Source organism: Anopheles maculipalpis, chromosome 3RL, assembly GCF_943734695.1.
Source record: "Anopheles maculipalpis chromosome 3RL, idAnoMacuDA_375_x, whole genome shotgun sequence".
Taxonomy (NCBI): domain Eukaryota; kingdom Metazoa; phylum Arthropoda; class Insecta; order Diptera; family Culicidae; genus Anopheles; species Anopheles maculipalpis.
The window spans coordinates 28037087-28051770 of record NC_064872.1 but is presented as its reverse complement, the minus strand read 5'-3'; the positions used below and the strand labels follow the sequence as shown (position 1 = coordinate 28051770).

The following is a 14684-nucleotide window of genomic DNA, read 5'->3' as shown; positions in this document are numbered from 1 at the left end:
TTGTAATCATCATATTGGTGCTGACTTTTCGCCCCGCTTTTGACGGTAGGTGAAGTTTTGGACGACTTCAAAGGTCTTATCACGAACTATTGTGGTGACATTCTTGTATGTGTTCATCACAACTTTCACCCAGTAGCAGTTCTAACTTTACCCCGGCTAAACTTTACTTTAACTTGGTGACGTTTAGCCATCTGATGGAGAACTAGAAGCATTTAGGGGGCTAAAACGTAATCTGGAAAGGCAGAATTTTTTAAATCTAATTAAAATCTCTATGACAATACGGCACTGGACCGTAATAATCAATTATAAATAAAATCTTTATGAAACGGTTAAACTTTCCTGAGAAAATTCAAACGATCTTCCTTAGTTTAGTCTAAGGTCTTAAACTAAGGAAGTTAGGCAAAAAAGAACATATTATGCTTCGAGATCGTTTAATTTTCACAATAGATTAAGAGAAAGCCAAATCCCTAAATATTTGATATCTTATTTCAGAATCTCACCCTTCCTACACAACACCAGCCATGACTGTGGAACGAATCGACACGTTCTATGACCTCGACAGCATCTACAGCACCATCGAGCGGATGCTGCTGCTCATACGCCAACTGTCCGGTGTGGCTCGGCTGGGCGAAAACGGTCGTTCCCTTTCCTTCGAACTTCAGTGGATCAACGAAATCGATGAACGAAAGTACCAGATCGAAGAGCTGCGCAGCTCGGTACAGTACCTATTCGCCCAGTTTCGCAAGATCTATCTCGTCAACAAGGATCTGTACGCACAGCTTAACAAGCGCGGTGGCCGTGTGTTTGAGCTGGACAAACAGATCGAAGCACAGGGCGACAGCAAGTACCTGTACTTTCTAACCGATGCGATCAAGTACGAACCGGCACTGCTCGCTATGCAACGTGTGCTCGATCGTACAATGCGTGAAATTCGTATCTTCCGCAACCAGCGCAATCAGCACAAGCTGGAGCTATGTATCGGGCACATACGGTGCGAGAACTATGATAAGGTGTACGATGAGTACTGTTCGTTTGAGAATGGATTACAGCAGTTGCCGCTTATAATTGAGGCTGTCTTCGAGCGAGACATGAAGAACTTGCTCAAGGTACTGCTGTTCCTTACTGGTTACCGGAAGCTCAACAAAGCTAACTCTTCCGAAACGTTCGTGACCGGGTGCGAGTACCTGCTGCAGCAGATACAACAATCGAACGAACTGTTGGAACATCCACTTGGCCTGCTGCTGTATGGGTTTGTGATCGAGGCGCTTCAGGAGTACCCGGAACTGTCAGCAGCTTCAAGGATGGAAGATATCTACCGCGAACGGTTAGAGTTGGTACGCGCGGAGCTAATCGACTGCATCCAGCGAACGGTGCGACTCATCCAAACAACGCCCCAGGTAACGGTATCACTAGCGAAACTGTTCCACCACATAGCGGAGGAGATCCTGATCGAGCTGCTTAAGCGAGCTTATGAAGGGAATGTCCAAAACCTCCAGAACATTCTCCAGTTTGTGGCACACTTGTCTTGTATCGATCATGACATTATTAGCTATCGTGTGCTGTACGCCCAGATGGAGCATTACGATCATCTGTTTCAGCCGGAAATATTCCTCCTTGCTTATCGCATCAAACAGACCATGCTGGGGTCGGGCTTTCCCACTGCTAGTCTTCGTGGAGATCTGGAACGTCTTAAAGCTAGTCTTCCTCCAATTGTGGTGACGATCCTGTGGAATACAGTAACCATTTCCCGCCACGAATCTCGCATCTTGCTCAAATTCAGTTCCATCGGAAAGGATGTCGGATTTTCGCGCTATATCGCCGACAAGAACCGTGTGGAGTTTGAACCCCTGGAAGAGGGAAGTTGTTTCCGAATTCGAGCCTGTGCCATCAACGGCTTTCTTGGTGAAAGTGGGACCGGATTACCAATCGTCGCGTCCAAATCGGAAAGCCTTTCGAATGCAAAGTTTCGCTGGAGGCTGTTGCCGGTTGCTGGTTGTGAGTACTTTCGAGTGCAGAATTACGCCAGTGGAGCGCTACTATACTCACAGATACCGTGCGACGAGTCAGAGTACGATTTCTACAACAGTAAGGAGGTGTTGCAGCTAACAGGGAGTGAACGTTCACTGACCGCGCAGAACAGCTACTGGAAGTTAATGGAATATTCTCGACGATCGCGCAGTGGTAGCGGCAGCCCGAGTGAAGGAGAATGTCGCATTTTGTGAGCGTGCGGAGAAAACTGCGTTTCGAGTCCATTTGTTTGGCCATAAGTCGGCTAATGACACGCGTGGTCGGCCGGCTAAGTGCTAACGATTCCCACACATTGCGCACACCGAAACCAGATGCAGCTGAACAAATAGCGCCCACTGTGAGCGAGCACGCCAAGTACGGAGCGGTCGTTCCATTTGCAGGATGCGATTGTTATTTTTGCTACTAGCATCCAGCTACCACACCCACCAACTAACGCACCCACATCCGGACGCGCACCTTACTTCGGCACCGATCCGGCTCGATCGGAATTACTTCAACCGGTAGTGAATAAGGACCATAAATAACCCGTCCCATTGATGATGTGTATGTAGGCGGTGGGCAGGCATGGGACGGAGGGCCGCAAGAGTAGCCGTTTGTTTTGATTGTACTACCATAATCGAGGCCGGGCGTGAATGAATCAGTACCCCGTTATGGAGGTTGAACCTGTAGTATATCCAAACTACGCTCCCGCCTGGGGTTAGCTATGCTGCGAATGTTTTTCCACGTGGCCCAACGATGACGATACACGCTTGGAACTGCTTATTTTTTAGCCGTTTGTTGCTGTCTAGATCAACAATTGGGGACAACCCCTATATCAGGACCGGTGATATTCAAATACGTAGTGCTATATTTTAAGAATGACGAAATTAATCTGAATCCAACGCAGCGCGTATTGAGGTGGAATTTCGGGAAGGGGGCAGCTGAGAAAGAAGGTTGAATTAACTACGAAACATTGTTTACATTGCGTTGTGGTGCGTTTGATCCGAACGTGAGTGAATGCTGCTGAACACAATGACGATGCGCCAGGATTGTCCATTACTCATCGCTATCGGTGAGGAGACTGCGTGACATACAGTGCCGTTATTATTGTAAGATATATAATACATTAAATTAGAATGGGATAAAGAAATCAAAATAACATTTTGAATAAATGAAATATAATTTTACTGTAAAACACCAGGCGTCCCCATTGAATTTTATTTCGAGGTTCGCTTCGCTATACAAGAATATTTGAAATCTCACATTATTTGAACCATCTTATAGTAATAAATTCCAACCTCCTGGGTAACCTGATAAAATAATTTAGAGAACGGCATGGCCAGACAGGTCAGTATGTCCAACGCATAAAAAAGACCGGGCGTCTCCATTAAGAGTGAATATCCGAACTTAAAAAGAGAAAATATGTAAAAACCCTTGAGCTTGAGCAAAACTTGAGCAAAACATTTTTTTGTTGTTGAAAAGTATGTCTTAATAAATATCAACTTCAATTTTATTCCACGAAAACTACCTGATATGCGGGCTAAACTTTGTACGCTATTGTAAACTAGATGGCGCTAATAGAACAAACTTTTCCTCGTTGAGAAGCTTTTCCAAACACTTTCATTCAAATGTGCTACCTTGTCCCTTTCCTCATCTGCATCTCCTTCTTTTCCTCCTACCAAAACCGATACGTTACCAGTTACGATTATAACGAACAAACGTAACGTAAACAAATGGGAACGTTTATACTAAAATGAACCGGCCGACCAATTTACGTGCACCGTGTCTCGATTAAAACTGATTTACGATCACTTACCTTCAGATCTTGCAACGCGTGCAACGGATGTTTTACGGAGTGTTCTGGGAAGGAGGAGGGGGGGGGGGGTTTACCCTTCCTGGTTTACGGGACTAACACCTTTGGGATGAGATTTTCGAACAGACTGATTTATGGGCCAAGCAACATCAGTAGCAATTGCGCTCGTCAATCACTCCGGTCAAAGAGGGCGCATATTTAATTGTTATTGATGGGCTTTGATGAAAGACGGGTAAACTTAATTTTCTGTAAAAAACGAAGTTAAATAATAAAAAAGGATTGTTGAATTTTTTTGAAATTTATTTCGTTATGAAGAAAATATTTGAAATATGATTGCTATTTCATATTGACGTTTTCACAGCTCTTTATACACACAAAGACACACACGCATACGACAATACACACACACATATGCGATATGACATGGGGTTTCAAGCTGTCATCTAACAACAACAAACCACAATATTGCACAGGATGTTTATCTCCTTTGTTTTCATTCACTATCAATTGTTCTCTTTCTCTCTCTCTCTCTCTGTTTCTTCCTGCTCGGGAGCTCTCTCATTCTTCTGACTTCTCCTCAATTCTCTTGCTAAACCATCGTTATACACTAAATGCGTTAATTTACTACTGAAAAGAAAACCAAACTTTGATAATATTACTTAATTTTATTAAGAGTTTTTGTTTTAATTACTTACAGTCTTACAAACAAAAATATGATTCATTTTTGAAATATTACAAAAAATGTTCATAGAGAGAGAAAAGAAAGAGAGAGAAAAAGAGACCACTAACACAACCAAACATTATGAGAACGGCCGTTGACGACCAGCCCCATAAAGACGGAGGGTTTCTTCGCGAGAGCAACATGCGATGATGGTCAACAACAATCATGCCAGTCCGTCAGATAAATTAGCATCCCTCGTGCGACACATGGTCGTCCGGAGAGAGCTCTGTACATAGAGAGAGATAGAGAGCGAGAGAGTGAAGAATTTTCCGACACCAATAGCGTACATCGACACGGATCTTGACTTCTCAACCCAACACAGAGTACTACGGCAGTACAGAAACGAAAGAACGCCAGTTCACCGAAGGGCCAGTTGTGAGTGGGCCATCACGAGCAGAAACGATTTTGAGCCAAAAGTAGAGAAGCTGAATTGGTGTGAAGTTATTTTACTAAAGTGTTCCAGAAGTAGTTTTGTGTTAGAAAATGTGACTTTGTTTCAATATTCTACAAAGAAAACTGTGTAATCTACTGTTAGTCGTTGTGTTGGTAGAGAACTACCCCGTAAAGTGCTCTTCAATCTGTTTGCCGAAGATGCCCTCGGAATGTGACGAAAAGTTATATATTTATAGCACCCCACATCTCATATACGGTGAACAAGAAGACCTCGAAGAAGTGAAACTGATTTACACTGTATGAAATTATCCTCCTGTTGAAATCATCGCTATTCCTGTTTTTGAGAGCTGTTCATATCATTATCTTCCTATCCCGTGCATAGTTTCTAACAAGATATGATAATTTACCCCCACACATCCTGCTTCTTTTGAAGCTCCCACTCCCATTTCACTCCCCTTCGGATGCGAATTTTGACAGTTGACAGTTGGATATTTCGCGAAGCCCATAGAGCAGCGGAAGCCAGCGGTAACGAAGGTAACGGGCCTGCCAAAAGGCACCGGGTGACAGCAGCGCACTGGCAGTCACGAAAGCTTGTGTGGTGGTTGCCGTGAAAATTCCGTCCCGTCCCGTCGGAAAAACTGTCAATGTCGCATTGCGGATGAGCGTCGCTCGGCTGCGGGACCCTGGTTTAATGCGTCCGGTCCGTGTTATCGTGAAGCAGTGTTGAGTGTATTTTTATTGCGCTTGTTTTTGCTAGTGTGTTTTGTGTTTAAATTGCTGAAAAAAGTTGTGTTGTGAAAGGAAGAAAAAAGGTGTTTAAGCTAGGGTTGTCGTCCTAAAGTGGGCCTGATTGGGAAGAAGCAATTAGGTGTGCAACACCAGTAAAGTTTGGTCTATTCGATCAGTAAATTATTTTCCCCGATATTTTGAAGCCCATTTTTACATAAGTGTACTATTTTTATCATATCGATTACAGAGGCCCAAAAAATGAAACCAGTGAAATTAGCATAAGCATCCCAGCCTTTGTGTACGTACGTGTTTGAGTGTTAGTGTATGCGTGTGAATATTGTGAATGGGAAATCAGCTTCAAACCAGACCACCAAGAGCCAAGAAAAATCGTACTAAGGTGCTAAAGTGAATCGAAGAAGCAAGAAAAAATCAATTATCTGCAGCATAAAGCAGTGCCATCGGCAAGCCAGCTGGGTTTGTGGGGTTAGAGGTGAAGAGAAAAGTTGGCACCAGCTGCAACCCAGCAGTGAGGGACCTAGCCGGAAATCGATAACTGGTCCCATCCAATTCTACTGAACCACCAGTGTGCAGCAGTGGCAATTTTTGGTGGTTCGGTTTGGGGTGCGATAAAATGGTACGACAAAGTTAGGGATTCCTATTGACCTAGCCCTGGAACTCAATGTCGCCATCAGTGGTACCGAAAGAAGCAGCAGCAGCAGCAGCAGCAGCAGTAGCAGCAGCAAAAGAAGCAGCTTTAGTTGTAGTACCAGCGTCAACAGTATCGTGTCCTCGACGCCACCAACGTAACCACGGAACAGCGGAATCTTCGTAACCTTTTCTTGTGCGCTTCCTACGTTTCTAGCGCACTTCTCCTTCGCTCTCACTCACTTTCTCTCTCTCTCTCTCTCTGGCTCAGTTTGCTCACTTCACTCACAACACTTTACGTGAAAAGCACCCTATAAAACGTGTGTGAGAAAACCCAAACACATCAGCCTACAAACACACACAACCATATATACGTATTGTCTATCTCTCACAGTCGGCTCTCTGTGTGCCGCACACTGTTGCATTTTTAAATCGCACCATCGTCAACCAAAAAAAAAAAAAAAGGCTCCGAAATTTCTACCATCATATGGTACGAGCTTATGCTCCGGGGAACCGGCACCGTAGGGTTCCAGTTTGTCTGGGTGCTAGAAAAGGATTAGCTGAACGTCGCAACTGAACTGCGCCTACAGAACCCGTTGTTATTAGGATAGGAAGCATTTTTAAATTCAACACAACACATAGAACATGGATCGAATGCAGTGGGCTCTAATTCCTCTAGGTAGGTCGATTTTAATTAGTGGTAATGAACCGTCACCGATCATCGCACAACACAGACACGAAGAAAAGAAACACACACACACACACACACACACAACACACAAGACATTATACATCAATTTCGTAAACAAATCATATCATTTTAAGTGCAGAAAATTGTCTGCACGTGCCACGGCGCTAGATGGAGGCGCCCAAGTGGCTTCATTATTGGGAATTACATAATGATATTATGTTTTGAGTGAATTGCAGTTGTATGTTTGGAGTGAATTTTTATACTTTTCGTTTTGAACTATTTATCGTTCTTTTTTGTCATATTTATTTAATATTATAAAAGAGGTTTTAAATAACTTCCCAAGAATACAAACATTTTAGAAAAATGCAGCATAGAAAATGAGAACCGTTTCAGTTATGCTCATACATATTTATTTGTTCGTTAGAAAGACATCTAGTATTATATTCGCTGGTTATGTAGCCTTTTTTGTGTTTTTCTACTTACACTTTTTTGTTATAATCATTAAGACATGTTGGCCCTAATCATTAAATGATTTGATGAACGATTTGAGCCATAAAACTTAGTTCTAAATTTACATAAACATAGCGAAATTATAGCTGGTATAAGATTACAAGTAAAATGTTGTGTTGAGATGGGAACCCTTCTTACAAGGACCTTTGAAAAATGAACACGTTGAGTCGAGGAGGAGAAACTATAAGTTACATATTTCTATTTATTTTCTTTGAGGAACAGTCTGGCCGTAGTGCTTTAGCATATTAGTACCACTTTGTGATGGTAGTCAGTCCTCACTACGGGGGGACGGTCCGGATGGAATTTAAGCCTCGGTCCTGCCGTTTTAAGATCAGCGCCGCTGTCGCCTACGTCACCGGGACGTCGCTTTTCTATATTATATTTCCATTTACGTTGAAAATAAAATCGTTAAATGACATTGTTGGAAACTTTATAAGGTTCACCCACTTGGCGCCACCCAACGCCCTGTCAGTTGGGTGGCGCCAAGAAGTAAAAGAGAGATAAGAAGGATCAGAAAAGGGCCGGACAAGCCTGCCACGAGATCAGTTAGGGATTGATCAATTAACGATCGATCAGTCAAAAATCAATCACTAACTTTTTGGTTAATTCTAAAAAAGCCGTTTGATCAATAACTTTTTTCATTTATTTTAAGAGGCTTTAAATTTAAAAAAAACGAACGATCATCATCATTACAAGATACTTATTTTTAAAAGCCAGACAAGTTCGTCGGTTCGTGTAACCGATAAACTATAAGAAATATCTACTTGTATAGAACATATTTAACATTTCATGCAGTATTATCATAGCCTGGACTAAGACAACGTACATTAAATTAAGTACCTCAATTAAGATGCTTCCTTTCAAAACGATTGGCTCGCTGAATCTGTTATTGAGAAGTTGAGGGATATCTGCAACAAAGAACAGTTATAGTACAGGCCCTAGTATACTTCCCTCTCTCTGGTCTGGTAAATTCAAAAGAATATCTCAATCAAAATAACGATCTAGGATAATAAAAATTTTACGGTAGAAAATTGTTGAGCTGTATAATAATTGAACATTTGACTGTGATTTGAGCTGAACAAATTGATATGCTGTAGTTTCTTAAAATGTTATTATTCTAGTGCAATCTTCGGAAAATCGCTATAACTGTGTGCGTTAAAAACGTAAGGTGATTTTTAATGACGTATAGTACACGTTTTAACGTATTTAAATTTTATTTTTTCCCATGGAAGTTTTTTTTCTTTCTGTTTTAATGATGTAATTTGTAACATAACTTTTTGATCAAATGTGTTTTGAATGTATTTGTATTGATATGATTTGATTGATTTAAAATATGAATACATAAAATTTTCGTTACACAATGAAATGCTTATTTAGCATTTTTCCATTTTTTATCTTGAAAAATAGATTTTATGTTTGCTTTCGTTCAGTTTTTGATACTGACAATTGATTGAATCGATATGCATCACTTACAGCAGGAGTACTTTCATTTATCATTTCTTGTACTTTTTGTTTCTATTATAAAATATGCACCAAGTAAATGTATAATAAAAAGTGTTAGAATTTGAACTACAATAAATTTCTTATTAAGACGAAAAATACCCCATGATATTTGCACTGTAATAATGAATTTGATTGCCAAAAAATACGAAAACCAATAGTTTATTATGTAGAAATTTTAATTGATTGAAAATTCTTCATGCTATGGCTCTGCAAGAAACCATAGCAGACATCTTGTATCTAAAATACAAACACAAAGCAAAGCATTTTAATCACCTTACGTCACACAGCGAAACATTTAGTTGATCACGTTCTAGCGAACTACTTTCTTACTATCATTTACTCTATTTTCTTTCCCTTCCACACGTAAAGTGATTCTGTTTACGTCCGTTTACTTATGTTCCGCGGACAATTGTTTTCCATGTAAGTTATCGGGTTGGAAATTTGTTTTATGTTTTGTAATAATAACCCACTGTTGAATGTTTTTGCTTGATTGTTTATGTTAGTTTGATGTTTATCTTTTTTGTAACTATCCGTTGGCATACTGTTGGTTATGTTGATCGATTCGTAAATTTTTACGTTTCACTGTTTGTTATCGTTTTGTGTTTTATTTTTCGAAGCTTTCGTTCCTGTAACAAACCTTGCTTTCCATGATGCATCTCAATTAAAGGTGTAAGAAATCGTCTCGTTCGGTGACCTATTTTCCCTTGTCAAACATTACACATTAGTGGGTATTCCAACGTGTGCATGCATCATCACTCATCACCCAAATACCCACAAATCCGGTTTAATGCTCATCACTCACTCGTCAGTAAACTTTTTACAACAAATCTCGACCACAACACATTCCACACACATATTCTTCATGACCAGAATTTTCCTCTGCGTACCTTTTAAATCACTAACAGTTGAATGTATGTTCTTCTCTTCTTTCCTCCCTTGCTCATCCTGCCAACAAAACGCATGTTTTGTACAACTACAACAACAACAACAAAAAATCCACCCCCATAAACTGTACGAAATAACTAACAAATCCTCACATATTCACCAACCGAACTCCGAACTGTCCATCTGGAAAATTCATCCCGCTTTTGAACAACGTGCAATATGGGTAACAATCTCACGTCATCGTACTCCAACTTCAATGAAAAAAAAAAAAAACATTTTTCATATGCAAAACAATAATACACTCCCATGCAGCACTGGTAGGAGTGTTATGGTTTTGGATTCCACAGGTTTCCGCAGAGTGTCAAAGTAAGCTTATAGAAACTGCTCACAGAATTTAGTGTAAAATTTTACAGAGTAATTTAATTTTCCTCATTTATACGGGGATCTAATTTAGACAAGATGAAGATAAAATTATAATTTGTTCTATTAATTTTCATCCTAAATCATAATTTCTATCACACCTACTCCAGTCATCCCCGTCTCAATTTTAAATCCCCTTTCAAATGTGTAGCAGGAGCAGTAAATAATACCTTGAGCACTACGACCAAGCACGAGGATAGTGTTGCAATATTCTGCGTAATACTTATGCATTTCCATCAATCATCAACGTCTTCTCGCGTCGGAATGGCTTCGAAAAGTGATGGATGTTTTTCCTACGCTTCAATATTCCACACCAAACACACGGCGCAAATATTATTGCGTTCGAGGTCCACTCGTATGATGGATAAGATACCATCCACCCATCCCCCGAATATACCCCCCATGGACTGTCGTGTTCAATTTTCTTTCCCTCAATCAAACACGATCACAAGCAGCATCCCAGCAGCATCGTGGTGGTAATTCAATTTTCATCACCCATCCGATTCCGATTCTTCCGGTAGCTTTCGCGGGTTTGCTCCCGCACCGTTTCGTACGGCACTCGTTAATCGTTTATTTATCGGCTTGAATTTTGTTTATGAAACGACTTTCCGGTTGCTTCCTCTGCTGCTGTTCGTTCCCTGTTCTATCGCTCATCCAGAAGGGAATCGTTTACATCGAACGAAGCGCCTTCTTTGCTTTTACTAAGAATCATTGTTTACCATCAATCTTCCGAGCGGGACGATAGCGCTGTTTTGGTGTAGCGAAGCAAATTAAAACAAATCCCGGCATTTGCCGATGTTCGGAACGGAATGAATGGAAATGGCATTAATCTGTGCTTGGTTTTTCGATTCGGAAGTGATCATCAACACGGGATGTTGAACACTTATGCATCGAGATATCGAAAGAGCAAGAGAGAGAAAAAACTGTTATATGAAACACTTCAAGTGATATTGTGTTTGATTGAAATTGTTTCACAGCGCGATTCGATTCTAGTGGTTGCTTTAAAGTGGTTCAAGTGCTGATTTTCAAGCGGTTTTTAAGGTTGAGAAAAAGCTGTACAGAGTACAGTGAAGAGCACATAAAAAGATCTCCTACCAGTTTTGATTATTGAAATATTTGTATTGTGCTGCACATTCATAAGACATTTTATAATAATTGTGTTCTTATTTGATACTAAATAAAGGCAACGAAATTTTTAAACTTTTAACTTTCTTCTTTCGAACTAAGAAATATATTTATTGAAAACAATTAAAAAGGAGATTGACATGAATTTGATTTATGTATGATGTCAGCACTGGGGACGGCCCCTTACTAAAGGCGACTGTGAGGACTTGGCTATTCAACTATGTGGTATAAACAAGTCTAGTAAGCTATTCGATGACTGGAGTGACCCAGTAGATCGCTAAGCCAAGAAGAAGAAGAAGAAGAAGAAGAAGAAGGAATTGAAAATTATCTCAATATACTTCAAAAATTAGACAATACGGCACTGGACCGTCATATTCAATTGTAAATAAATAAATACTTCAAAAATTAATTTATAACCGACGTAGCTTTTCCCTGCACTTTTGCCTTCTTATGGCCAAACAATTGACTCAAAGAGAATAATTTAATAATTTGCCTTACATCTTTCTAAAGTCTAAAAAAAGATAAATAAAATACAGTCCATTCCCAATGAACACAAATCATCGTACCTTGAAGCTGTTGCTATTTCAAGTATTTTGTGTTTAGTTTGATTTCTGTTTTTAGAGATCGTTTGTTAAACATTATAATTCCATATTTGTTATCTTTTGTTAGAAAAGTCTTTTTAAGCTCAAAGAATGAATTGAAAATTTTGAAAATCCTCATACCTTAAAACCGATCTGTTACTGACGGAAAATATTGCTTTGAAAATTTCAAATTAAAAATTAAAAATATCAGCAGCCAAAGATCTTTTTTGCGTCAATCGCTTCTTCTTCTTGGCTTAACAACCTCTAAGGTCACGTTGGCCATCGAATGACTTACTAGATTTGCCGATACCACGTAGTTGGACAGTCAGTCAGTTGAATATCAAGTTATCTTTCCATGTTCTGCTTGTGAAGAAATTCATCTAAAATCCCCTGCTAACACCTGTTAAAGCTAATAATTGCTGTTGCATAACTTTTTAGTAGACTCCTTCTGCACTTGCCCTGCTGCAGTTGATATTCCCTAAAATAATCCTACTTTCCCTACAAAACCTTATGTCTGTCCCCTTTCCTGTTGTTTATTGGGTTGTTTTAACTTTTTTTTCTCTAAATTAAATTTATCTTTCCATTATCTAAACTTGCTTTACTATTTTCTCTAATACCTGGTTTATCAACGTGAATCCACCGAATTAAAGCACGTTCCATCTACTGCTACGAGTGTGATAGCTGGACGGATGCGCGATGCAAGGATCCCTTCAACTATACCGCCCTACCGAGGGATCAGCCACCGCTGATGACCTGCAATGGATGTTGCGTCAAAATGGTGCGCCATTCGAGAACACGTAAGTAGACAAACATTGCGCTTGAAATGTGTATAGCAAAAATCCTTTTTTTTAAACCAATATTGAAAGCTAATCGTTCAAATGTACATTATTTTCTTGTACCATTTATATAATAATGATTGTTATAGAAAAGTTAAAATATTTTATCATTTCCCAGCACTGTGTTATGATTTATTTCCGTTCCGTATTGTAAAAGACGAAATCATCCTTTTTTTTATTTAAAATAAAATAAATTTTTGCGTAGTTTATTTTAAGAACATTCCCCATCCTTTTACCATATTCATCGTTGTCTGCTTGTGTATTTTCAGTTGTTAATTGTAAAAGTATCTTAAATGCACATATTTTTTTTATTTTTTACCATACCGTAAATTCGAGTAGAATTAAGCATAGAAAATATGTAAACTAAATAATATAATCAACTTATTACACATTGAATTTTAAAAGAAAAAAAAACAAACCTTCACCGAACGCAAAACACAAAAGGTATTAATGCAAATGTTTCTCTTTTTTCTCTTTTTCCCCTTTTCTTTCTCTTCTCTTCTTGTATCGTTTTGTGCCGTATCTCGTTATTTCTATACTTCCATTTGTTTCTTTACTTCTCTTTCACATTTTTCTTCAATCTTAAACTTTCTTCTACTTTATTCTTTTAAAAACTTTTTTTATACATATTTTTATATTCTACTCTACTTTTCTTCGATCATCATTTTCTCGATGATTCTTTCAACTTACTCTTTACTCTTTGAAATATTTTCTTTATCTTCTCACCACCGATGAATGGCTTACACCATACACCACACTTGATCACTTGTTTACTTTATCTTCGCTAACGCAACAATGCCACCGCGCCAAATGCAACTCCCAATCCACCCACAATGTCACCACCGTCACAATGCAACGAATGCGGAACATACACATATATTCCGAAACGAATAACAAATCACACGAAACTGATAAACGGAACCACAAAAAATATAAATAAACAAAACTAACCATTCTTACAAAACAACCAAAAACACACAAAATCGCACCGTCGATCGTAAACGTCCACCGATGTTCGGATCGTCTGAAACTGTAATTTTAAAACCCGTTTTTTTATTGTTGCATTCTTTTGATGCAACAAAACACTAACATACTATTAACCAAAACACAACTACTTCTAAACATGAAACCGTCCGTCTCTTGGCATTGTTTTCCGTGTTATTTCATTAACTTTCCCGGCGGTGTGACACTGTCACGTGGCCGCCTCGTTGGTAAAACAAACGTCACATCGCGTGCTCACACGTGCGTTTCGCAAAAACCCTTCACACAAAACTCTACCAACACACGCACAAACATACGTACCCACCCGTGCACAGCGTACGAGGTCGTGAGGCGGATGTGCACGTCACAGTTGCAGATCAATCTGTTCATGGTAGATCATGTGTGTATGATGGAAAGTTCTGGCAATGGCCATATGTGTTTCTGTGAGGAAGATATGTGTAACTCCAGTCCCTCCAGCTTGCTCACCGCAAACCAACACTGGCACACCGTGCACACGTGCATCGGTAGTGTGCTAGCCGTGTACTTGCTACAGCTCCTTCAGCGAGTCTTTCGGTAAAGCGTATTCCGGGTGCAAAGTTCGGAATGGTCCACCACAACAAGGCAGCTTCTGTCACTTGTCCTCTCTGTTTTTCGTTCCCCTTCGAATATGAATTCCCCTGTTCCTTTCCCAGTTCCATTCCTCACGGACCTGTGCAGAACGCTCCATGCAACCCTGGCGCAAGAAAAAAAAACCAATGAAAGACTCGCGTACGCCGCTCATTACCCAATATCCCGCTTTAAGCGCACCATGCTCGCATCTCTTATTATGTTCCTTTTTTACGAA

The 14684-nt window shown here is 39.8% G+C and overlaps 4 protein-coding genes across 5 annotated transcripts in view; 3 read left to right on the top strand and 1 right to left on the bottom strand.

Moving 5' to 3' along the window:
• LOC126565809 (DNA ligase 1) overlaps positions 1–14684 on the top strand; it is a 390847-nt gene that overhangs the window by 316996 nt on the left and 59167 nt on the right. The window lies entirely within an intron of this gene.
• The window catches only part of LOC126565015 (cyclin-H), a 203019-nt gene that overhangs the window by 172654 nt on the left and 15681 nt on the right, over positions 1–14684 (bottom strand). The gene's annotated exons all lie outside the window — the stretch shown is intronic.
• On the top strand, positions 516–2348 carry LOC126564432 (uncharacterized). The gene has a single exon (XM_050221475.1). It carries the CDS (start codon positions 522–524, stop codon positions 2220–2222), a length of 1701 nt encoding a protein of 566 aa, XP_050077432.1. The 5' UTR covers positions 516–521; the 3' UTR covers positions 2223–2348.
• On the top strand, positions 6954–14419 carry LOC126565541 (protein quiver). Of its 2 annotated transcripts, none has more exons than XM_050222727.1 (4): positions 6954–6987; positions 10210–10263; positions 12674–12820; positions 14176–14419. In XM_050222727.1, the coding sequence occupies exons 1-4, from the start codon at positions 6954–6956 to the stop codon at positions 14415–14417; spliced, it is 477 nt and encodes a 158-aa protein (XP_050078684.1). In that variant the 3' UTR covers positions 14418–14419. The 2 variants fall into 2 exon arrangements, with proteins under 2 accessions (XP_050078684.1, XP_050078685.1); XM_050222728.1 differs by lacking the exon at positions 10210–10263 and adding an exon at positions 9382–9432 and having other exon boundaries at positions 6955–6987.

What these genes read in the sequence shown, in the direction of transcription:
- LOC126564432 (XM_050221475.1), top strand. Translation starts at nt 522, where the DNA reads ATGACTGTGGAACGAATCGACACGTTCTATGACCTCGACAGCATCTAC.
- LOC126565541 (XM_050222727.1), top strand. Translation starts at nt 6,954, where the DNA reads ATGGATCGAATGCAGTGGGCTCTAATTCCTCTAG. An exon ending in GTGGGCTCTAATTCCTCTAG is followed by an intron (nt 6,988 to 10,209) that starts GTAGGTCGATTT and finishes ACTCCCATGCAG; the next exon opens with CACTGGTAGGAGTGTTATGG. An exon ending in GGTTTCCGCAGAGTGTCAAA is followed by an intron (nt 10,264 to 12,673) that starts GTAAGCTTATAG and finishes ACCGAATTAAAG; the next exon opens with CACGTTCCATCTACTGCTAC.